This window comes from Cydia amplana, chromosome 1 (assembly GCF_948474715.1).
Source record: "Cydia amplana chromosome 1, ilCydAmpl1.1, whole genome shotgun sequence".
NCBI lineage: Eukaryota > Metazoa > Arthropoda > Insecta > Lepidoptera > Tortricidae > Cydia > Cydia amplana.
Window position 1 is genome coordinate 11112074 of NC_086069.1, and position 26862 is coordinate 11138935.

Sequence of the window (26862 nt, forward strand, 5' to 3'; positions counted from 1 at the left end):
TATTTAAGATTTATACTTAGAGAGTGAGTAATATGTACGTATTATCATAAATAATTACACGTTTCATCGTAATAAATTAAATTACTGATTATGTAGGCATATTGTTATATCTCACTTCAGTCAGGCGTGTCTCACTCCGCTATTTCGTCGCTTTGCTACAGGTAGCTAAAAGTACATCCGTTCGGCCCCAATTTTGGGGAAAGTCATAAGCCGCGCGTGGCGCTGTCGCCACCTAGCGGCCATATCTGTGCTGATCGTAACAGACGCGTTTTGTTAGACAGTGAGTCTTCTGTACTTAGTACTATTATTTATTCTGTGCTTCAGTCATACAACTCGATCAAATAAGGTTATCCTTTTGTGACTGCAGTGTGAAAACAGCCTTACACTATGGCTACCGCTTTTCTGCAATACAATCAATCATAGTATTTTATGTTCGGTATTGGACATAATTACCTAAATAAAAGTCGGGATGTTTATTACCTGCGAAAAAAAAAGTTTAAAAAAATTGAGTTTTTTAAGGATTTGGTTTAGAGTTAGACTGGATTGAGAAGGTATCAATTTAAACAAAATCGGTATTGTATCGGGACGTTTTATACGTCTTTCGTTTACTTGTTGTTTAATTGAATGAAACACGAATAAAACGATCCAAGAAGATTCCAAAGCAGAAGAAATTACCGTGATTTAACAATGATAGGTACCTATGTCATTCGTGACAATTGTAATTTTGTAATGATATTTTTACCAAGAATAAAATTTAATAATTAGCCTCAGAAATATTTGAAGAATAATAATTATTACGGTACTTATTTGGAATTCTTGACATTAGAGTGGTTCTTGAGCGAGTGATTTTCAATTACTTTGATGACTTTGGTCAATAGTGTAATGTAGAGGTATTAGTATTTGCTGATCTAGGTATAATTAATAGAATGTAAGCAGTGAAGAATTTTCAAATCATCATATGACACATTTAACTTTCCATTGTCCAGAGGTATTTGGGTGTCCGTATTTATATTGTAATCAAATGCAAAGACGATTTTAAAACGGACTTGCGAAGACAATTAAGTCACGCGGTCTTGAATATGCAATGAATGTTCAAAAAGGGCATTGGTTCATATTTCATATGAGAGCAAAGTTATATCTATCGACACCTATATCTGGCTATATATTTATAAAGTACACATAGTTTTGAGTATAACTTGTTTATGTCGTTATTAAGCCATTCCAAATTGGCCGTTTTTGTATTGTACATATTTATTTTAGTGCTTAGACATAGATTAATGTGTCCTCTAATATTGGGTTAAGTACTTTCATTTAGCATTCAAAGGTAAGTAGTGTTCGGTTTGTACAGTTGGCACCAAATAAAAAAAACAAATGACTTTGGTTAATCTATATCATATGGTGTTCACTTGTCAAGTATGAGTTTACTAAATCTATCTAGTTACCTAATATTTTGGGGGCCTATTCTCAATTTAGACTAAACGGTTTCAACGATCGAATAACGATCTACCTTTTGTTATTATTGTAAATATTATCGTTTCGTTATCTAATAAATTTTATATTTTATTTGTTTTGTTTACTTTTGATTTCCTGTTGGTTAAGTTTTATACAAGCTAGTATGTATTCATAATGTAGTAGCTAAGGTTGCATATGCACTAGTGATGAGCCAGTGTGTATGTGACCTTAGGTTTAAGAACACAAGCTAAATTCTAACGCAGGATCAAAACTTTGAAGTAATTATTGCTTTGACATGGAAGGAAACGTGTGATCGCGCGGCAGAACATAGCGTGTGCTCAGACGTAAAATATAAGATGTATTTCAACCGAGTGTGCACATCTCAAGAGGCAACATATGTTGTGTTCGCTGCTCAAATAAGTCGCATTACCATATAATATTGCCTGAATTCATCCGAACACATTTTGTTTAATTTTTATAACGCTGAAGCGCCGAAACGCATTACGTTACGAGATTGTTTCACTCCGGCCGTAAACGCGATCAGACTACTAGTGTGGAGGCGCGAACTTCGGAAATATACATTTCAGCATCTACCTCTCTCTATCTCTTGTTTACATATTCGAGTAGGTAAATTCGATTTGCGATGTTCAAGGTAGGCTTTAGGACTAGATTACGTAGTTATGTCTGATATCGACTGGGACGATAAGATTGCTGGGTAAAGTAGCAAAGCACCTGTGAACACAACGCCTCTTGAGGTCGAACACTATTTCAATTATTTACGGAGGGAATACCGTTTAAATTCGCCTTAATGTAACTTAGGCTTACTTTTTTGGGTAAAACATAGAATAGTTCAAGATGTCGTGTTTTATTAAAACAAAGGACATTATAACATGTAAATTAGAATGAGATAATACAAAGTTCAGTCGTTTGAAGGCCCCTGTCGAAACAATGAGCTGTTATATGATTAAGCCTTATTTATGGGCGGTATACTTAATAAATAAGGAGCAGTGCCAGTGCTTACTAAAACATCGAAAAAATATAGATTAAATATAAATAGATAAAATAGGTAGCGCAATAACATAGGTTCCTCTTACTTTTAATTGTCTATTTTGTCTAACCTATTTATGTAAAATTGTATTTTTTTAAGGGGCCCACTGATTACCAGTCCGCCGGACGATATCGGCCTGTCAGTTGTTCGGAACTGTCAACTTTTTGTTGTAACTGACAGGCCGATATCGTCCGGCGGACTGTTAATTAGTGGGCCCCTTTACATTACACAGTAAAATCGGGATTAGGAACCCCATCATCATCATTAACTTAAGAGTTATTCTCTTGTCGGTGGAGTATCTTCCAGCATTCCCTATCTTGCGCCAGCTCTTTGACTTTCTCATACGACACGACTCCCACTTTTTCTTTCACTCGGTCTAGAAAGCTGCGTCTGGGTTTTCCTTTACCACGTTTGCGTCCTATCCGCCCCTCCAGGATAGTTTTAAAGAAGTGGTCGTGTCGTATTAAGTAACCTTACGTAAGTGTTAAGGAACCTCAATTCATCTCAATTGTACGTAAATCAGATTAGTTAGCATGATTGCATTCATGTTGCGTTCGTCACTTAGTACCAACTACCTAGGTACCTACCTTAGTGCAAGAGGGACAAATGCTTTCAGAGAAACTATGGTCAGACAACATTATTTCAATAATAGCGTAACCTACGTACCTACTTTATGAAAACACTAGGTCTACGTATCTACAGGGATCTGATCTAGATGTTTCTGATGATTTTGTTCCCCAGTGAAGGTTGGTCATGTTTCAGCTCTTATTTCGATTACATGGTTTCCAAGCGACAAACCTTTACCTTTTGCGATTGGAGTGGAGATTTACCAGTCGGATAAAGACAAAAAACTTCTATACAGGGGTATAGGTACAGTCAGCATCAAATAGATAGTGACCACCAAAGTGGCCAAATATATCGTAACACACCTTTGTTACCATAGAAATAATGTTGCGTGTTTGATTACTTTGGCAGTCACTATTAGATTTGACGCTAACTGTCACATCAGACAGCTGACTGACTGTACATGTAAGTGACACCGATCTTCTGTGGGTACAGTCGCCATCAGATATTGGCAAGGTGCGAAGTCGGTGGAGGGGGAAGTGGCGCTGATCGTCACAAACACAGGTAATCTTATGGAATGTCCGCCATTAGTACTAGCGGCAGCCGCTTGAACTAATTTTACTCCATAAAATTTAACGTAGAAAGTCCGCCAAAATGACGGCAGCACCAGTCGTGCACCTAGCGAATACCTATCGGAGCGACCGAGGTGTTCACAAATACCTGATGGCGACTATACGTTAGGTACCTAGTACCTACCTATTTATTATGTTACGCCAAGTTGGTTAAAGGTGAACTCATATTATTATGGATAATACAATACGCCCTTCTTGGGCCCATTTCTCAAATGTCTTAAGAAATGGCACTGTCATGTTTAAACTACTTTTTTCTGAAGGCTGTTCTTACATTTTTACCTTCTGATTAGGTATGTATTAGAATGTAGGTATTGTTTGTTAGGTACGTATGAAGGTATTGTAGGTACCTCATCAAGAGCGCAGTCTCGCCAGTCGTGTTGCCTTTTGTAATATTAAATTTTCGTTTGATCCTGTCAGTTTAAAATTAAAAGACTAAATGGAGAATGGTAAGTAAAGTTTTTACTTAGGTACTTATACAAATATATATTTGTTAACGATTGATACTAATGATCAAAGCTCAAAGAAGACAAAAATAGAATGTGTGAACTAGCTGAAGAAACTTAAAAACGAAGCCGACCCTAATGATTATTGAAGTAATTTTATAATTCTGTTCCTGTTTGTTTGGCATCTTAGCATATTATGTTAATTGGCACATGCTGGTATTATTATACTTACATTGGACGCATATTCTAATTCGACTGTTTTTGTTCTGTGGTCATTGTGTCAATGGGTCAACAAAATTTGCGAGTTTTTGAAGTTATTAACTTTGCGGCTTACGTAGTTATTTGTGGCAATTTACTAAGTAAATAGGTACCTACTATTCACGCCATTAAGTGACCCCCACCTATGCCCCACCTGCAATGTTCTTGTTTTAATAAAACAAATGACATGTTTAAACTCCAGTTTAGAATTAATCTTTCCATTAAATACGGTAACCATAGCATCGGAAGTTAATTGTAACCGCACACTGATAAATTGATAATCGTTTAATGTATAAATAAAGAGTTAATACGATATTGCTGTATCATTTTCAGTGCATCTAATTTCCAACCTGTTTCTGATTATTTTTGTAATTCAAACTAAAATAATAAGGTTCATTTATTTATTACAACTCAACTACATATATTAATCATCATCTTCTTTGCTACCGCTGTGATGTCCATAAACGTGAACCGGTCCCCGAACTCGTCCTGATTTTATGTTCTGTAAATATTACAATATCATTTTTGTATCTACTTAAGTAGGTATCTAAAATTATCACAGTTGTGGCTTGTGCCGTAATTTTTTGTAATGAATTCTTGGGATTAGTTGCCAAGCGGACCCCAGTCTCCCATGAGCCGTGGCAAAATGCCGGGATAACGCGAGGAAGATTATGAGATGTAGTGATGATGTAGAAAGTGCGGAAACGTTCGTACGGAAAAGTATCATGACAAATGATACTTTTCCGTCAACCTCAGTACTTTTTGTACTGAGACTGACTGAAATAGCAAAGACACGTTCGTACGTTTCCGTGAAAATACGATGGAAAATAATTATGCTTTAGGTAGTACATACAGACGATTGAAGAATAGATATGCATAAAGTTTGCTATTTTTGCCTCTATCGCTCATGATTTCATTGGAGTGACAGGAGATTGATAGGTATATTATGTAGGTACGAGGGGTGTTCAAAATATTCTCGGTATGAGAATGAAAACAAACAAGTACGAAAAGTTTGATATTTTTATTTTTCAATATACTCCCCCCCTATGTTCATACACTTAAAAGATCGATCAATTATTTTTTTTAATCCTGCATAAAAATATTTTTTATCTTTGGTGTAAAAATGCTCCTCCACTGCCGCCTTCAATGCTTCATCATCGGAAAATTTATTTCCACTCAGATCCTTTTTAAGATTGGGGAACAAAAAGAAGTCGCTGGGGGCTAAGTCCGGACTATACGGTGGGTGAGTAACAGTTTCAAACCCACATTCAACAATAGCTGCCTTGGCAATATGAGCAGTATGGACGGGGGCGTTGTCATGCAGAAGCATAACACCTTTGGTTAACTTTCCTCGCCTCTTTTCTTTGATTGCATCCTTTAATTGACGTAGAATGTTAGCGTAGTACTGTCCTGTGATATTTACACCTTTTTCTTTATAATCGATCAGTAATACTCCTTCACAATCCCAAAATATCGTGGCCATGACCTTGCCAGCTGAAGGGATGACCTTGAACTTCTTGGGATGAGCTGAACCCTTAATGTGCCACTGCATGGACTCTTGTTTACTCTCTGGGTCATAATGATGAACCCAGGTTTCATCTCCAGTAACTATTCTTTGCAGCACCTCATCAGGATTTTCACCGCACAGGTCAATAAAATCGGAACAACAAGCTACACGCATGTCTTTTTGAAGCCGAGTCAGCATTCGCGGAACCCATCTTGCACTTACTTTTGACATATTAAGATGGTCATGGATAATATCATGTACGGTACCAATAGAGAGATTGGTTACTTGTGCTATAGATTTTACCTTCACTCGACCATCTTCCAATATAAGTTTTTCCACTTTATCAATATTTTCTTGTGAAGTAGCTACTACAGGCCGGCCAGGTCTAGGGTCGTCTTCAACACTCTCCCTTCCACGTTTAAACTCGCTTGACCACTTTTGAATGGTAGATAAAGAAGGAGCAGACTCACGGTAAACACAATCCATTTCCTCTTTTATGGTTTTTTGATTTTTACCCTGTTTTGTCAAGAATTTTATCACGCATCGATGTTCTAATTTAGTTAACATTGTCAATTCCCACATGATGTTCATGTTTGTTCAGCAATTGCAGAAAAACAAAAGAACATCTCGGTTCGAATTATACTTTTTTTTAATGTCAATGAATAAACCTTAGCGGCCAGTAAGAAAGAAATTTTAGAAGAGGTTGTAAGATATCAATACCGAGAATATTTTGAACGCCCCTCGTATGGTTTTTTGATTTTTACCCTGTTTTGTCAAGAATTTTATCACGCATCGATGTTCTAATTTAGTTAACATTGTCAATTCCCACATGATGTTCATGTTTGTTCAGCAATTGCAGAAAAACAAAAGAACATCTCGGTTCGAATTATACTTTTTTTTAATGTCAATGAATAAACCTTAGCGGCCAGTAACGAAAGAAATTTTAGAAGAGGTTGTAAGATATCAATACCGAGAATATTTTGAACGCCCCTCGTAAGTAAGTGCACGTCATATAGATTCACTCATACGTATTTCGTAAATCAGAGTTCGCGGTAAAATTCGGTGAACACCCAAGTAGGGTAATTCGCCAGTAACTGGCCACCGGCCAATAACCAGGCCACCCTAAACTAAAAATGAATTCTATTCACCTATAAACAGAATTCATTTTAGTTACAGAATAAGTAATAGTATTATCATATTTTAGTATAAGTTTCAATAACTGGCCAGCCTTCAATAACTAGCCACCTTATACTAAAATGAGTTCTGTTAGAACTATAGAATTGCACACCTGTAGTAGACTATATTCTTTTTCCGGTTCTGCCTCCTGTACGATAGCCGGTGAAGGTTTATTGGCTAGAGTGAGGGCTACATTACTCATCATTTTTTCCAAAATCTTCCAGAAATTTTCCCAGTTCACCGCAGGTGTTCCTTTCGATCCCTCTACATCATGCGGTATTTCCTCTAAAAATAAACTATTTCTGGAATAACACTTATTAGACACACTTGCCTCAGGCTAATTCAGGGCTAGATTTATGATTTATTTATTTTGTTATTTAAGCTCTGTTTTATTAAACTATGACTGTAATAACACTAATAACACTTATTTGTGCAATAAAAGAACAATACACCTAGTTATATGTTTTACAAGGGGCCAATGTTGTTGTTTAACCGCTCGTGCTAATTAATATTGATAAGTACCCGAGCAAGCGAAAGGTTCCAAAATTGAGCCACGAGCGTATAGCATTTGGTTCGAATAATGGAATTTTGAGCGTTGCGAGGGTTTCAAAGCACGAGGATTAAACAAAATTTGCATGAAACAAATTTTTTCTCCACACCAACCCGAAGAAAATTATAAACTGTAAGATATCAAACAAAATCAAATCCAAATGAATGTTAGGTATTAAATAAAATATTTATCATTCAAAATCATCATTTAAAAGTCAATTCTACTAGCAAACATATAAGAAAACAACTCAAAATTTGCATTTGATTACTTTGCCTCACATGTGAATAAAATGCAACTTTGTTTGAACAATCAAGAGAGCCTTTAACAGTTGGTGTGGTGAAATAGTTATTTACGATACAAGTGCGGAAAAGAGGAAATTCTAAACGAGCGGCCATAAATTAAAACACGACCGAAGGGAGTGTTTTAAATCGACACGAGTTGCGAATTACCTATTCGCACGTGTATCGTACAACGTTTTACAGTACATTGTGGCCCTTTAAACTTTTGACATACGCACGAAAAGTGCTATTTTACGCAGTAGTGCGGGAAAATAGGACCATATGTACTTACTGTAAAAGATATTTTACTATTGCAGAAAAGAAGGCTCAGATTTATACCTGGATTGAGATAGGTAGGTAATACATGCAATTTTCAGCATTAGAACTATGTACGTATGTGTAAAGTTTAATAAATAAAAAAAAGCGGCCAAGTGCGAGTCGGAGTCGCCCATGAAGGGTTCCGTATTTAGGCGATTTATGACGTATAAAAAAAAACTACTTACTAGATCTCGTTCAAACCAATTTTCGGTGGAAGTTTACATGGTAATGTACATCATATATTTTTTTTAGTTTTATCATTCTCTTATTTTAGAAGTTACAGGGGGGGGGGACACACATTTTACCACTTTGGAAGTGTCTCTCGCGCAAACTATTCAGTTTAGAAAAAAATGATATTAGAAACCTCAATATCATTTTTGAAGACCTATCCATAGATACCCCACACGTATGGGTTTGATGAAAAAAAAATTTTTGAGTTTCAGTTCGAAGTATGGGGAACCCCAAAAATTTATTGTTTATTTTCTATTTTTGTGTGAAAATCTTAATGCGGTTCACAGAATACATCTACTTACCAAGTTTCAACAGTATAGTTCTTATAGTTTCGAAGAAAAGTGGCTGTGACATACGGACGGACAGACAGACGGACAGACAGACAGACAGACATGACGAATCTATAAGGGTTCCGTTTTTTGCCATTTGGCTACGGAACCCTAAAAATGGCTTAAATGTCATCAAAATTATTATGGTTATGGCGCAAAAAGAGTAGGCCTAGTTGTAAGTTTAACCTGTGTTAACCTCTAGCCGCCCAGAGACCTATAAAAAGGCCTCCCATTCCATTCCTTTTTTTTGAACTTTGTGTTGACAAGATAAAATTTCATTTTGCTTGGCAAGGCTAGAGGTTAACAGAAGGAACCAATAAAAAGTTGATCGAGGTAGGTGCAATACCTTGGGATTGGGCAGGGGTGGTTGTACGTCTGTTTCCCATGGCTTTAATTAGTTGCAATATTCGTTCTTTTAATTTATTCGACCCTTCTGATTCTACTTGCGGTTTCTGTGCATCAAAGGTTAGGCCTTTGGATAAATCTGAATTCTTCATATGTAACTTTTGCAAGTAAGCTGATAAAACGTTTTGAAGGATACTTGTGATATTGCTGCCCACTTCTACAGTTGAATCAAATTTTATTGATTTTGTATTTCCTTGCGGAAGAGCTAAAAAAGGCATTTTAAATAGTTTGAACCAAAGAGCCGTTGATTACTGAAAACGTGTAAGGTCAGTCGGATAAGAGGAACTATAGGGAAGGTTGAAGACACTTGTTGTAGAGCATTGACATAGATATCTAGGGGCTGGCTTTACGGGCAATAATAATGAGGCATGACAGGGGCCAGTACAGCGGTGTGAAATCCCTACAACGCGATTGGTTTATGAGTTCGCATCACGCGCGTGATTGGTTGACGAGTTCGCATTACGTGCGCTATTGGTAACTAGTTGCGTTAGACTGCACGATTGGCTGGAATTCGTGAGTAACACCGCTGAACTGGTACCATTTTTGGTGCCCCATTAGCCCGTCCTTAGATATTATACGTCAATGATTGTAGAGAAAATAAACTTTAAATGATAATACTAAACATGAAGCTAATTCATAAATAAAATTAGCGTAACACAAATTACGTAGACGGACTTTCCTCACGCGGTTTCTCTTACCCCGAGAAAAAAAAGTATTAAGTTTCCCTTACCCCACCTGACCTTACCCAAAATTGAAGAAAAAATGTATGCCTCTGAGTTCACCATAATTATGTTTTGTGGTACCTAACCGAATTGTCAAGGTGTCATATTGAACGAGGCCCTCCAGTGCCACCTACTTCAGCTGTCAAATTCGAGGCACGATTTTTATTTGATTAAGTACTTCGACCATTAATGCCTAATTATTATTAGAGATGCCACGAATATTCGGCAACTATTCGATATTCTGCCACTTTGCCGAATATTCGGTATTCGGCCGAATATTGCCTACTATTTGGCTGAATACCGAATATCTATTGCACCTACCGAAAAAAGAAAATTTAGGTACTTACACAATCAAAATAACCAAAAACTGGGTATATTTAATATTTAAAATCTTTTCTTTGAAAGTTGTTAAATACGAAGACCGATTGAGCATTTGTTAATTACAAAATATTTTATTATTATCATGGGTCTGATTTGGTTGACACTATAAAACTACATTTATTAATTCTGTTCAACAAAAAATATAATTTAGCAAACGTTGTGCTTTGTTGGCGTACAGTTTTCATAATAATTGTGACTCAAACTCAAAATGCTCGCATGTCATACCGAATATTCAGCGCTTCGGCCGAGAGAGGGGCCGAATATTCGGTATTAGGCCAAAACCACTATTTGGGGCATCTCTAATAATTATGTTGCTTAGTTTATAAATTCCAAATAAGTGGATTAATAAACTAATAATATAGACATTAATCGATATTTTTCTACAATAGTTTCACTAAGAAGTCTATGAAGGTACCATTGTAAATTGTAAATCAAGTTGACGGAAAGCGGTTCCATAAAAGTACGTACAACTTACCGTAGATAATAAAATGTACAGTACAAAATATGATTCTAGAATGCATTATATAAACTATTTTACCAAACACGCTCTTCCACAACTTCATTTCCTATAGGTACGTAGGTAGGTATATGTGGCAAATAATCTACCGACTCCTACTAGATTTCAATAATTGAACTCATCGCATGGTTGCAATCAATTTATTTGTAATCATAACGAAATAATTTAATTGTATTATTTTCCAAAGAAAAATCGACTTCCGATTCTTGAATGATACTGACACAAGTAGTATTTGTAAGGATTCGAGTCTCTGAGCGCAGACTCAGTCAACAATTATTGTAAATTATGTTTTCTTATCTAAATAACAATAAAGAAAATAGTTATTATTATTTATGACTATATAATAAATAATAAAAAATAAAATAATAATAATAATAAATTGTTTATTCCGTTTAAGTATTCATTTACATTGTACAAAGTTGGTACCTCTTTTTAAGTATCAAATACCTGTATTAAGAGGCACCGCTCTTCCATAGTTAGTAATTGACTGATTCATCAACGCAGAGCCGAAATAAAAAGCGATTTTAAAAAATTAAACCCCTAAAGGTTGTTAAATTTAGTAGGTAAGTATGTGGTGCAAGTTTTATTTTAAGCTAGGAACTTGAAACTTCGTAAAAATATATTTCATTAAAATAGAAGATAAGTAATTTCAACGTTTTTGAAATTGATCCCCTAAAGCGGGGAAAAGTTGGAAGTTTGTATCGGAAACGAAATTATTTTTGAGTAAGGGGCTTGAAACTTCGTATGAAAACTCAATAGGTATTGGAAAACAAGAAATACAGTGAAACCTGGTTAATTGACACCTGGATAAATGCAAAACCTCAATAATTGCAACCAAAGGTCCGGTCCCGGTCGTTTGAGACCAAAATGCCTCTATAATTGAAATTTTGGAACCTCTATAATTGCAAGTTAGATTTAATTGCTTTTCGTAATTTTGCCTCTGTAATTGACCACATTGCAACTAAGACCTCTATGATTGACACTGTGCTAAAATCCGTTATTTTTAGCTCTTCTCATTACCTCTATTATTGAAACAAGTCTTACTTATTACCTCTGTAATTAAAAGAAAGTAGACTTGTAGAGAGCAGAAACAATATTTTAATAGTAATGATAATTTTATTACAAATCTTCGTCCGGAAGTCAATTTATTTATTGGCTATCTATCACAGAGTGTAGTAGGTGAAATAGTTTTGATTAAATCAAAAACATAGTATGCTTTTTACATTCCAATTAAACTTTTTTCTACAATTCCAGGGATTTTTTTTTAAACCCAAATGACTATAAGAAAATAAAGTAGTAATTAATGTAGCGTAAAAGTGCACGTTACATAATATATAGACCAGAAACCCAGACTGTAAGCTTGTAAATCTTCTTTCAATTGTTATTTGCACCTCCATAAAAGCAATTTGTCAGAACGCAACCTCTATTAATGTCGAGAACCTCTATAATTGACACAACGATTTTTTTAACCTGGTTAATTGGCACGACCGCGACCTGCTTAATTGAAAAACCTGGTTAATTGACAAAAAATTGCCGGTCCCTTGAGATTGCAATTATCCAGGTTTCACTGTAGTTCTCTTATGCCTATATTGATAACCGAGCAAGCGAAAGATTCCAAAATTGAACCAAGAGCGTAGCGAGTGGTGGCGAGGGTTTCAACTTTTAAGGCACGAGGGTTAAACAAATTTTGCCACCGAGTGAAACAAAAATTTTCACCACACTAACAAAGAAAAAAAACTAAGTGTAAATCATTCAAAATCAACATTTAAAAGTTACTTCTATCAGCAAACATAAGAAAACAACTCAAATTTTGCATTTGATTACTTTGCCTCACATGTGAACAAAATGCAACTTTCTTACGAATTACGAATGTAGTAAACTGCAGTCGCGTTGAACCCATATTGGGTAGAATCATGAATAGGAAGAATCCCCATTGCGTCAAAATAACGGCTGTACGGAATCACGAATGTAGTAAAGTGCGGTTGCGTCGAAAAAATATTGTGTAGAATCATGAATAGAATAAAATAGAAAAAATCTCGATTGCGTAAAAAAAAAACAACTGTGTGGAATCCCGAATGTAGTAAACTGCAGTTGTGTGAAATCCATATTGTATGGGAATCACGAATAGGAAGAATTGCGTTTGTGTTATCGATAGCATAATCCGAGGATATATACTATCTGGCCATCTCCATATCCGGAGCGTATAGGTACTTTTTTTTTTAAGTACTTATGTGCGCGCTGAAACTTACTTCTTGTATTATTAAATATGTTTCACAATCGTAGTGAAAAGAAGTGATAATGTGATTGCAGCGATTCTGTAGATACTTACACCATACTCGTACACGTTCAGAAAGAGAACATGTGAATCAATTTCAATTGAACTTAAGTCATTTGCTACTATGCACTTAAGTCATTTGCTACTATCCACTTATGTAGTTGTATCGTTAAAAACTTTAAACGTCAACCTCTTTTCAGTAAACTTATTAAATAATTCAGTAGGGGCACAGGTCGTGGTATAATGGAGTATTATAGATTCCAAGTCACATTGTTCATGTGGCAGTGCTCGCGCGACACCCGAAGTGATTGGGTACCGTAACCATGTATCAGGAAACCGATGGAGTCACCTCCAAGATCGAGAAAAACAAATTCGAGTCTTCTATCAGTGAGCTGAAGAAGAAGGCGTTTGTGTCTGCTGCTGACATAGAGAGCTATGGTAATTAATAATTTTCACAACACCTGCTGGTAAAGGCTCTCTTGATTGTTCAAAAATGAATGAGAAAGCTGAAAGTTGTATTTTATCCACATGCGTGGCAAAGTAATCAAATGCAAATTTTGAGTTGTTTCCTTATATGTTGGCTGGTAGAATTGACTTTTAAATTATGATTTTGAATGATAAATCACTAATAACGTTCACGTTGATATTATTTGAGATTTTACAGTTAGTATTTTTCTTGTGTGGGGAAAAATTTCGTGTTTCACACGGCGGCAAAATTTGATTAACCCTCGTGCTTTGAAACCCTCGCAACGCTCAAGATTCCACTTTTCGAACCACTCACTACGCTCGTGGTTTAATTTTTGAATCTTTCGCTTGCTCGGGTATCAATATTATAATGAGAGGTTATGGAGAGGTTAAACAACAACTTTGCGCCCTTGTAAAACAAATAACTATTGTGGTAATTAGGTTTCGTGATTATGAGAACTCTGGTACTCCTGGCTGACATAGGCAGCTTCGTAGCCGATGACGGTCATTTATAGATGGACATTGTAGTTACAAGCATAACATAAACATGTTATACAACTCGGCCATTAGAAAGAAATTCGCGCAACGAATGTTCCGTACAAACTTTCAATTATCTTAAGATGTCGACGAGTCGCTACGCTTCCCCGCACATCTCTGGTCGAAACGCAGCCTTATGTTTTGGTAAGTAATGCTAATGTCTTTTTGATTTAGGTGAGAGCGGTGTGACGGAGCAATATCAAAAAGCGTACCATCGCTCCCTAGTGGATCCCGAGGGATTCTGGGCCGACGTGGCAAAAGAGGTCGAGTGGGCTAAGCCTTGGGATAAGGTTCTGGATCACTCCAATCCTCCCTTTACAAAATGGTAAGTGGATGCCATATTGTTTTACTCGTATTTAACGCCAGGACTGCCAGGAGAATGTGCAAATTAAGTTGCATTTAGTTAGTACAGTGTGCGTTGGTGACTTTTGAATTAAACATGGCGATGATAGTTATTGTAATGACGAACAATTTATTTCATTGAACCCCATTCTTGCCCCAGAGAGTTGCATTCAGTTCGAAAATCATACAGCAAACTAATACACTCACATGTTGTAGGTGGGTAGGCGGCGAGTTGTCCGTCTGTCACAACGCAATCGATCGGCATGTGGAGAAGGGCCAGGGCGACAGCGTGGCCCTGGTACACGACTCACCGCTCACGGACACAGTGAGGCGGATCACTTACAGTGAAATGAGGGACCAGGTTAGTGAGTGTCACTGGAGAGTAGGCATCGAGTTGTCCGTCTATCAGTCAGACGAGGGTGACACGGTAGCTATCTGCTATATGAATCCCCGCTCACGGACACAGTGAGGCGCATCACGTTGAACGAGATGAGGGATCAGGTTAGTGATGGTGAGAGTATCACGGGCGAGTAGGTGGCGAGTTGACCGTTTGTCATAACGCAATCTACCGGCGCAATCTACGAGAAAGATCAGTATGAAGTAACGACACCATGCCCAATTCAATTCGGCGCTCACAGAAACTGAGAGGCAACTCAACATCAACATCAAGAGAGGTATTAGCTAGGTACCTACAGCGAAACTTGATCACCTTATTCAGCACTAAAACACAACATAATACGCTTAGTAATAAGAGTAAAGATTCCGATGCCGAGAATGAGATGCACATTAAGAAATGCCAAAGTGAATGTTTTTGGTACTACCTATAATACCTATTGTTACTTCAATACTTCATAACTACGACATATCTCGATGACCCTATTCGTCGTCACTGTTACCATGAATAATTTAACGACAAACGATAACAAATCATTTCTTTTCAGGTTAACAGGTCAGTAGTTACTATCGTTTTTGGTTGAGAGAAAGAGATTGACTCTCATGGTTCTCTAGGTACCTACCGACAATTTTTTTTTACCATCTGCGCATTTACCAAAATTAATGAAAAGGGAATACTTTCCTCAGGCACAAAAGATTATAATTTGGGATAGCAAATTGTTGACTCAATCACAGAAGTTATATATACTATAAGGCCCACTTGCACCATCCCACTAATCCGGGATTAAGCGGTTAAACCGTTAACCCAGTGTCAAATTGTACAGGTTACCATGGTAACTCCTGGTTTAACCGGTTAACCCCGGGTTAGAGGAATGGTGCAAGTGGGCCTTAGTAGTTATTTGTACAACAAGAGAGCAAAGTTTAATATTTTTTCGAGTGCTACGGTGAGCAAAATCGCATTTTTTTTTAAGTAGCAAAGTAGGTACCCTTGTTCGAGCTGCTGAGGTGAAAAAACCTTATGTTATCACATTTTAGGTCATAGTTTTAGGGCGTGAAAAAGGTGTGCATTTATTACCACTAGTTCTATTGTATAAAAACCTGTTGTTGGGGGACATTTAATGCTAACATGTCATTATGTGCAGGTATCTCGCTTAGCCGGGAAACTGTCGGAGCTTGGAGTGACGCGAGGGTCCCGCGTCCTGATCTACATGCCGCTGATCCCCGAGGCAGTCGTCGCCATGTTGGCGACCAACCGCATTGGGGGCATCCACTCTGTGGTATTCGGAGGTAGGCACACTAGGTATACTGCCATTCATTGAACTATTATTACTACATATAGAACCGGCACAGAGAACCAGTATTTTGCGCCATGCATGATTATAGGTACCTACCTACTTACTCTGGCAAGCCAACTTGGTCAGAAGAAAAAGGCGCAAGATTTTAAATTTTTCAGTTTCAATAACTGGCCACCTTAAATTAAAAAAATATTTATATTCATCTATAAACAGAATTCATTTTAGTATAAGGTTTCAATAACTGGCCATCAGCCTTCAATAACTAGCCACCTTGTACTAAAATGAATTCTGTTTATAGAGGTGAATAGAATTCATTTTTAGTTTAGGGTGGCCAGTTACTAATAGGTGGCCAGTTACTGGCGAATTACCATAGATCGATTATTCACACCTACAATTCTTAAATTAGCCGCCTTTTTCAACTGAAAATGCTGGATAGCTATAGTGTGTCAATGGTCTGTTTGATTTCAAACATAGACAGAGAGAATCATACTATCTTTGTCTAACACTAGTACTAGCACCCAAAAGAAAAGGATGAGTATAGTTTTGTTGTTCCTATTTACTGACAAGATTTGGTTGACCCAGTATAGCAGTGCTGTATTAATATACAGCCAAACTAATAAGGAGAGGTAGGTACCTATTAATAAACTTTATACACAGTATGGAAAAAAAAACGGTGTTAAACACGTGAATGCATGAGCACTCAATATTATTCTAATTGTTTTGTATAGAATGACTGACAGACCACCGAACGCATGCGGCGGTGCCACGTTAGGTTATATGCCTACTCGTTATAGTCTGGCCACTGAAAAAGAGTTGCCATTGAACGTCCATACCTACATTTCACGAATTTCGTAATTATTTATTTTCTAGTAACAAATTTGGCTTGTCAGGTAACATACGAGGGGTGTTCAAAATATTCTCGGTATGAGAATGAAAACAAACAAGTACGAAAAGTTTGATATTTTTATTTTTCAATATACTCCCCCCCTATGTTCATACACTTAAAAGATCGATCAATTATTTTTTATATCCTGCATAAAAATATTTTTTATCTTTGGTGTAAAAATGCTCCTCCACTGCCGCCTTCAATGCTTCATCATCGGAAAATTTATTTCCACGCAGATCCTTTTTAAGATTGGGGAACAAAAAGAAGTCGCTGGGGGCTAAGTCCGGACTATACGGTGGGTGAGTAACAGTTTCAAACCCACATTCAACAATAGCTGCCTTGGCAATATGAGCAGTATGGACGGGGGCGTTGTCATGCAGAAGCATAACACCTTTGGTTAACTTTCCTCGCCTCTTTTCTTTGATTGCATCCTTTAATTGACGTAGAATGTTAGCGTAGTACTGTCCTGTGATATTTACACCTTTTTCTTTATAATCGATCAGTAATACTCCTTCACAATCCCAAAATATCGTGGCCATGACCTTGCCAGCTGAAGGGATGACCTTGAACTTCTTGGGATGAGCTGAACCCTTAATGTGCCACTGCATGGACTCTTGTTTACTCTCTGGGTCATAATGATGAACCCAGGTTTCATCTCCAGTAACTATTCTTTGCAGCACCTCATCAGGATTTTCACCGCACAGGTCAATAAAATCGGAACAACAAGCTACACGCATGTCTTTTTGAAGCCGAGTCAGCATTCGCGGAACCCATCTTGCACTTACTTTTGACATATTAAGATGGTCATGGATAATATCATGTACGGTACCAATAGAGAGATTGGTTACTTGTGCTATAGATTTTACCTTCACTCGACCATCTTCCAATATAAGTTTTTCCACTTTATCAATATTTTCTTGTGAAGTAGCTACTACAGGCCGGCCAGGTCTAGGGTCGTCTTCAACACTCTCCCTTCCACGTTTAAACTCGCTTGACCACTTTTGAATGGTAGATAAAGAAGGAGCAGACTCACGGTAAACACAATCCATTTCCTCTTTTATGGTTTTTTGATTTTTACCCTGTTTTGTCAAGAATTTTATCACGCATCGATGTTCTAATTTAGTTAACATTGTCAATTCCCACATGATGTTCATGTTTGTTCAGCAATTGCAGAAAAACAAAAGAACATCTCGGTTCGAATTATACTTTTTTTTAATGTCAATGAATAAACCTTAGCGGCCAGTAACGAAAGAAATTTTAGAAGAGGTTGTAAGATATCAATACCGAGAATATTTTGAACGCCCCTCGTACCTATTGACTTATAGTTCACATATAATATTTAACTTACAAGAGTTGTAATATCGGATAGGTATCGTTTCATTTCAGGATTTGCGGCTAGAGAGCTGAGAACAAGAATTGAGCATGCGGAACCCACTGTTATTATTGCAGCTAGTTGTGGAGTTGAACCTAATAAAATTGTTAGGTTAGTTGAGTTCTCTGAAAAGTTTTTGTGATACATACATTATATTACAACATTTTAATGTGAAAGTACCTACTAGCAAACTCCAACCAAAATTATTTAAATTTTGCTAATGATTTATAAGCTTAATTAAATATAAATTCTTTGAAAAACACTATGTAAGGGTCATTGCGCTAGTTTCCGTCCATGCTCTAGTTTTCGTCCACTTGACGGATTAGCAAATAATATATATTTTATTTTTAATTTACTGCTTGTGAAATATCATTTTTATGTAGATAGATATATTCTTCAGACATTAAGGATTGCAATTTGTAAGTCCAAATTTGTCTAGCAATGTAGGTTTATATTCAAATTTCGTCAAGTGGACGAAAACTAGAGCTGGATGAAAACTAGCGCAATGACCCTATAAGGCTCAAAATCAAATCGCTCTCTTGTACAAAGTCTTATTTTTTTTTTATACAAAGTCAATTGGGCAGAAAGCGAAACAAACATATGCTTTTTGTTAGTCAGACACATCATCAAATCATGAGACAAAAAATAGATTACCTACTAGTAGTCTAGTACACTACAACCCGTACCTATTCTCCGAATACAAACTTTTGATTTACATATTTGCAGATACAAAGATATCTTAGACGAGGCACTATGTCAAAGCTCACACCAGCCCTTGAAGTGCATTATTTACCAGCGGCGAAGAGTTCTTGAGTGTTCTCTAGAGAAAGACAGAGACATGTGCTGGATAGATGCACTTGAGAGCGACCCGGTGCCATGCGTGCCTGTCGAGGCAAATGAACCCTTATACATTTTGTATACTTCTGGTGAGTTAATCTGATCTATACTTAGATACTTACTTAAATACACATATTTTGCAAATGTTTATATAAACTTTTGATTTTCAATGTAAGTTTTTTTCCCAATTCCATAAGTAATGGGAAAAAATGCATCCATATGCATAATCTTAGTGTGGAACTCTGTTCAGGAACAACTGATGCTCCAAAAGGTGTCCAACGCCCATGCAGCCATGCAGTTACGCTTTGTTGGTCCATGAGCACGATATATGGCTTAAAAAAAGGTGTTTGGTGGGCGGCTTCTGACCTTGGTTGGGTAGTGGGTCATTCATATATCTGTTACGGCCCCCTACTTGCCGGTCTGACCACTGTTTTGTACGAAGGCAAGCCGGATCGGACACCCGATCCAGGACAGTATTTCAGGTAAGGGTAAAGGTCGGCAAGCCTTTAAAATAGGACATTTACGAATGTTTTACATTTAAAAAATGTCTGATTACGTCGAAATTGTTAAATAATAAAAATATGAATTAGCATACATTTATATTTTTCAATATAGGGTGACTGCTTTATGTATAGTAATTGGTCACTTCTAACAAATCAGAAAGAAACATGCTAATTGCAGCCTTATTGTTAAGAGTGGCCAATTAACTGTACCTAGCAGTCACCCTGCCATTAACTACAACATTCATAAAAAATATTCATATAATATATACTAGATATAGGTACAACTAAATTAAGCACATTAAAAAGTAAGCCATAAGTTTGATTAGGTACCTACTTAATAATTTATTAGTGTGATGTTATTTTTAACAGTTACTTATCTAATTAAAAACCTATTGTTGTAAATAATGAATTTACTTTATTTACATAATGCTTAAATCAATAAATAGTATAAATAACTACGACTAATTTAGAGTCAGTTGCTACCTTAGCAATGTTTTTATTGTAAGTATGGAAGTTTAAAAGCTTTGTGCAGAGTTATTTTATATCTTATTATATGACCATCCATTTTTACTGTGTGTAACCGAACCTTAGTATTATATCATAAATAGAGATCGACGTTATTTGGGGCATTATCTATGAAAAGGGACCTTGTTGTCGATGGCGCTTACGCTGCACAGCATCGCATCGGAGCATCGTTAATAATGGCGTAACCGCTATCGACAATAAGGTCCCTTTCCATTGATAACGTCACATTTATTATTATAAAATCTCTCTTGTATTTTGAACAGTATAACAAGGAAGGGTAGGCAATATTCATTTATATTTTTACATTACACTAAATTCTCTTATTTGTTTATTGTATAAAATATATAAATGGTCTTTAAATGGTATTCCAGGATAATAGAACAGCATCGAGTAAATGCGTTATTCACAATTCCCACCGCAATTCGTGTGCTGAAGAGGGCCGATCCCAACGCCAAATACGCTAGGAGATATTGTAATCAGTCTTTGAAATCAGTATTCATTGCCGGAGAACATTGCGACCAAGACACACGTGTAAGTATTGGTATATAACTATATAGTAAACAATAGAACGTCCACTGCCGTTACGAAAAAAGGAGCAAAATTTTAAATATCATTATGCGGCTGCGCAATCATTTTGTAAACCTCACCTTTTTTAAAAGACGGAAATTGTTGCCCAGACTATAACTGTCAATCAAATTTTAAATTTCTTAGTAAGTAACGTAAGTATAAAAGAAAAAAAAGCGGCCAAGTGCGAGTCGGACTCGCCCATGAAGGGTTCCGTATTTAGGCGATTTATGACGTATAAAAAAAAAACTACTTACTAGATCTCGTTCAAACCAATTTTCGGTGGAAGTTTACATGGTAATGTACATCATATATTTTTTTTAGTTTTATCATTCTCTTATTTACAAGTTACAGGGGGGGGGACACACATTTTACCACTTTGGAAGTGTCTCTCGCGCAAACTATTCAGTTTAGAAATAAATGATATTAGAAACCTCAATATCATTTTTGAAGACCTATCCATAGATACCCCACACGTATGGGTTTGATGAAAAAAAAATTTTTGAGTTTCAGTTCGAAGTATGGGGAACCCCAAAAATTTATTGTTTTTTTCTATTTTTGTGTGAAAATCTTAATGCGGTTCACAGAATACATCTACTTACCAAGTTTCAACAGTATAGTTCTTATAGTTTCGGAGAAAAGTGGCTGTGACTAGGGCTTGCAAATATTCGAAACTTTCAGATATTCGAATATTCGACTTTTTCTGACGACGTATTCGAATATTCGAATAATTATTCGAATATTATAAAAAATAAGAAAAGGAACGAGAAATCGGTTTATTATCGTTTTATTCAAAAGCTTTTTTCACATATTGTTAAAACTAAGGATATTTGGCAGAAATCCACTTAATTGACTAGATTTTATCATCCTACTATTTATAAGATGCCCACATTTATAAAAACTAGTAAAACGCCAAAATTAGACGTATTTAATATTTCTAGATAAAACTTATTATAAATGCGTCGTTGCGTGAAATAATATAACTTTAACCATCCAAACACCTAGGTATGTAAGAATTTTTTTTAGTAGGTAATTATTTTCCGATTTAATCACTCAGAGGCCTGTAAAAAGGCCTTTAATTTCATTGTATTTTGAATCTTTATTGACTTTATTTGTTTTGGCAAGTTATTATTCCTAATGGTCGGCTAATTATATAATATTGGAATATTTAAGGGAAAAAGTTAGTTGAGTACTGGGTGGATTATTCGTCAGCTAAAGGTGCATTGTTAGATTACCAAGTTGGGCAGGTTTGGTATGATTAAATTTGAGAATTGCGATAAGTGGCAAGGTTTAGACTTCAAAAATTCGCTTAACGCGCATAACGTACGCTTGTACTGAATAAACAGAATGACCCTTTAACTTAAAACTTACGCACCGTAAAAATAACATACTTTTTGATTTCGTTTTCATTTAAATTGAGTTAGGTTTCACTGTATTCACGAAGTCTATTGAGAGGAATACAGTAAAAATATTATTTCCTTCGTATTTGGGTACCTACCGTTCCTCATTCACTGTAAATACCCGTAAAACACACTGAAACTGTAACTACAGCGGATGACATAGATTTTTTATAGTAATAAAAAATATTCGAATATTCGAAACCTGAGCGGCCGAATATTCGATTATCAAAACAGGTCGAATATTCGACAAATTCGAATATTCGAATATTCGAATTGCAAGCCCTAGCTGTGACATACGGACGGACAGACAGACGGACAGACGGACAGACAGACAGACAGACATGACGAATCTATAAGGGTTCCGTTTTTTGCCATTTGGCTACGGAACCCTAAAAACAACAAAAAAGGAAGGAATACTGTGAGATAATGAAATATTAGAGTTCGACCAAGAAAAGTCTGCAGCGATTTTGATAGCCCACGCAGTGCAAGTGTTATTTACACGTCATAAATTCATAGAAGTTTGACTTTTAAAATGACACTTGCACTGCGTGGGCTATCAAAATCGCTGCAGACTTTTCTCGGTCTGACTCTAGTTATTTTGGAATATTAATGTAGATAAAATAAAACTAGTAGGGTAATTCGCCAGTAACTGGACACCTGTCTATTCACCTATAAACATAATTAATTTTAATATAAGGTGGCTAGTTATTGAAGGCTGCTTAATACTAAATGAATTCTGTTTATAGGTGAATAAAATCATAAAATAAAACTAGTAGGGTAATTCGCCAGTAACTAGCCACCTGTCTATTCACCTATAAACAGAATTCATTTTAATATAAGGTGGCTAGTTATTGAAGGCTGCTTAATACTAAAATGAATTTTGTTTATAGGTGAATAAAATCATATTATTAGTTTAGTTAGGGTGGCCAGTTACCCTATTTCACTATACCCTATTTCAAATAAGTAATTAAAAAATAACCGGTTTTTTTGTAAAAAAACATACTTCCCATAGGAAGTTAAATGTATGATTGTTGATTGAAAACATATAGGTCCCGTCCCGTCATTATGTAAACTTATTCAGATATTGTTCGAGTATGACCTCTGGGCAGTCCTTTGTTTTCTACGATTCAATTACCGTAGCCACATTGATTACTAGAACATAACTTTTGGTTAAAAATAACAAGGCGATTCTTGACTTCGAATAATGATTTTACAAAATGTGCATCTAGGCACCTTTTTAATTAGGTATCCCAAAAATGTACCGTTCCATTGAATAAACATTACCTATTGAAAACACCAGACACTTTAGACATGCATGAATATTTATTGGAGGTACTTAATTGTAATTTCAGCTATGGGCAGAACGTATATTTTCAGTGCCCGTACTAAACCACTGGTGGCAAACAGAAACAGGGTCAGCGATTACTGCTGCCTGTCTTGGGTATGGCATTAAATCAGTACCGCCACATTCCGCTGGATACCCTGTTCCAGGATATGAGAGTAAGTTAGTAATAATAAAATAACCGAAAAAAAAATTATATAACTATAGCTATAGGTAACAAACAAAATTAACTCTGCCAACGGCGTTTGGGTTTGTACGCCGCTATAATAAGTGAAAAGTAAGCGGTGCTTATTTGAAGAGTTCCAAGATTAGCAAATTAGTTTTCATTTTTTTTATAACTAATTCAAATATATAATATAATAGAGTAAATTTACCTCTAATAAATCAAAAAACTCTTAAGTTAAGATTTCACGTTTGGGACATTACTTAAATGAGCACTTATTTATTACCACGTACTTACCTACTTTTTTCAGTGCATGTTCTAAGAGAAGATGGTTCAGAATGTCAAACGGGCGAAGTTGGTAGATTAGTCGCAAAGCTTCCTCTGCCTCCTGGGTTTGCCTCGACACTTTGGCAAGCAGATGACAGATTTAAGAAGACATACTTCGAGTCGTATCCAGTAAGCATTACTTACCTACCTAGTTTCACCTTCTGACATTTTACTCATTATCAATCAACTGCAATGCTTTCATTACAATGAATGCTATCGCTATTTAAATTGTACCTAGTAACATTTAAATTTAGACATTAATTAATTTTAATGCGTAGTACGGGTTTCGGGTTGATTACACTGTATTACTGCTATAAGTAGGTATATATAAATAACTAAAACAGTCCCGTTACATAGATAATGACATATAACTTACTGGTCCTAAAACTAAAACGAGTAGGTTTTAATTTTTTGTGATATTACTACTTACTTACTTGGCTGGCGCGATAACCCAAAATGAGTCTTGGCCTCCAACACAAGAGCACGCCACTTTGCTCGGTCCAGAACGGTATCAGCTTTCGCCGACGCCGAGCTCACGGAGACCTGAGGGCCTACCGCGAACCACGTTCGACGTGTTACCTCTTTGTCACACTTACGTACGAATTTACAAGTGCGACAGAGAGGCAACACGTCGAACGTGGTTCGCGGTAGGCGCTCTGCCTCCACTCTGTCCGCCCAACGATATCAGGATGGCGTCCCGTTGGTCGACCCAAGTAGGCCCTTTTGGCTGCCCGATCTTCACCCATCCTTTCGAGATGGCCAAGCCACCGGAGACGATGCGCTTTGGTTTCACCTATTATGTTCGGCTCGGCTATTAGCTGTTCTATTTCGGCATTCTTTTGGATCCTCCAACTGCCATCGTCTCTAATGATTGTTTTTTTGTAATATTACAATTATGATCTAGGATTACTACGACACTCAAGATGCTGGTTGGATAAGTGCAGAAGGAGCTGTTTGGGTTGTAGCCCGTGCAGATGACATCATTAATGTAGCTGGTCACAGGCTATCGACTGCAGCTATTGAAGATGTTGTGCTAAAGCATGCAAGGATAGCAGATGCTGTTGTCGTTGGCGCCCCTGATACTACCAAGGGCGATGTGCCTTTATGCCTTTACGTGATGAGACCACCCCAAGATGGTTGGTATTTAAATTGAACCCTCATGTAGTCTCCACAATTCGCTGACCTTCTACTAAAAAATTACCTTAAAACTTCTTTACCAACCGTTTGAAATAACTGGTTGGTATGCTTGGTAGGTATACCAAAATTTTATACACAGGATCCTTTTTATCTACTTTTTTGAATGTACAATACTAAAAATAGAATAAAACTGGAGATGGAAACTGTAACTTCCAAAAGTTAAAAATGTGTTGTTAAATGTTTCAACACAATTATAATGGCATTTAAACTTCTTTGTTTAAAAATAATAACACAAATATTATAAAGGTAAGTGTACCTAAAATCTAGATGTACTGAGCTATTGTTTTATGTTTTTTTTAGATGAAGAAATAGTGGCTGAAAGTACAGTAACCCAGGAACTTATCGCATTAGTTCGCCATCTGATTGGGCCAATAGCAGCGTTTAGAAAAGCAGTTGCAGTTCCTGCGCTACCACGGACTAGATCAGGCAAAGCGCTGAGAGGAGCAATTGCAAAATTAGCTAGATCACAATTAGTGCGACTGCCAGCTACAATTGAAGATGCAAGTGTATTTGCTGAAATAAAAATTGCACTGCAAAAATTTGGATATGCCATAGATGCACCCGATCCTGAAGTTTGAGAAAATACTAACTATCCTTTCATTTCAATCTTAATGATTGGATTTTTTTTAGGAAACTTAGGAAATCAAAGAAATATGTGCTTTAAGTTTGTATTGTAATATAAGAGGAGGTATTTATTTACGTATTTTAAGTTTTTTTTTTGTAAAATCATAGAAATACTAATAATTATTTGTGAAAAAAGAAAACAAGAGCTTTTGCTGCGAGTGCTGATTAAAAGACTAAGCTAGCGAATGATTCAGAAATACAATTCAGAATATCAAGTGAATGTAGCGAGGAACTCTAAGGCAAAGAGGTGCAAAAGCTTATGGTCTCGCGTGGTAAATAAATCTTTTCACACCACCTAGCTAGGTATTCAGAAAAGAGCTTTTTCTTCCCTGCTAGGAGGGATCAAAGTGGCACTTTTCCTCCCCGCTAGGAGGGATCAAAGTAACACTTTTCTGTTATAGCACACTTTTTAAATTTTTTTGCACATAATAGCTTAAATAATCTGTTTAAGCATCAGATTGTGTCAACACCAAGATTTTTTTTTATTTTCCTCATAGTTGATGTGAAAAGCAGTATGTGTCACACGGTATCAAAATTATTTCGTCTTGGGCGTTAACACTTGAATCCCTTGTCATTACGCTTAGGATTCTATTGTAGAATCGATCGCTTCATTCAGGATTCAATATACGCCCTTGACGGAAATATATAATTTTGATCCCTTGTAACATAAACTACTATTTCACCTCAGCTATGAGAACATACAAAAGGGGAAAAAAAGAAAAATACGACATGAAAGAAGTTTCCGTATTAATTTCTAAAAGGTCCAGATCAGGTTTCTAGGTCCAGAACAGGTGTCTGGTGCAAGAAATTTTTTCCCGGCCCAGATACAGACCAGATCCGGATCCGGAACCGATTCAACATTTCTTTCCGGTTTAGATCCCTACTTAGAATTCGGATCCCGGTCCAATTCCATATCCCGAAGAGATTCTGGATCCGGGTAGGGCCCGAGTCCGAATCCAGGACTGATTGCGTAACTAGATTTTAGCTAATCCTGTCGTCGAAAG

At 36.5% G+C, this 26862-nt stretch overlaps 1 protein-coding gene across 1 annotated transcript; it reads left to right on the forward strand.

Moving 5' to 3' along the window:
- Nucleotides 1-13216: 13216 nt before the first annotated feature.
- Nucleotides 13217-25897, forward strand: LOC134648270 (acyl-CoA synthetase short-chain family member 3, mitochondrial). The gene is made up of 12 exons (XM_063502764.1): nt 13217-13524; nt 14263-14413; nt 14647-14791; nt 15966-16110; nt 18391-18487; nt 19103-19302; nt 19464-19695; nt 20613-20772; nt 23558-23705; nt 24021-24166; nt 24942-25173; nt 25535-25897. Exons 1-12 carry the CDS (start codon nt 13410-13412, stop codon nt 25810-25812), a joined length of 2049 nt encoding a protein of 682 aa, XP_063358834.1. The 5' UTR covers nt 13217-13409; the 3' UTR covers nt 25813-25897.
- The last annotated feature ends 965 nt before the right edge of the window (nt 25898-26862 follow it).

Coding starts and splice junctions, on each gene's coding strand:
- LOC134648270 (XM_063502764.1), top strand. CDS start 13,410: ATGTATCAGGAAACCGATGGAGTCACCTCCAAGATCGAGAAAAACAAA. Junction 16,111..18,390: donor CCACTCTGTGGTATTCGGAG/GTAGGCACACTA, acceptor GTTTCATTTCAG/GATTTGCGGCTAGAGAGCTG. Junction 19,696..20,612: donor GATCCAGGACAGTATTTCAG/GTAAGGGTAAAG, acceptor ATGGTATTCCAG/GATAATAGAACAGCATCGAG.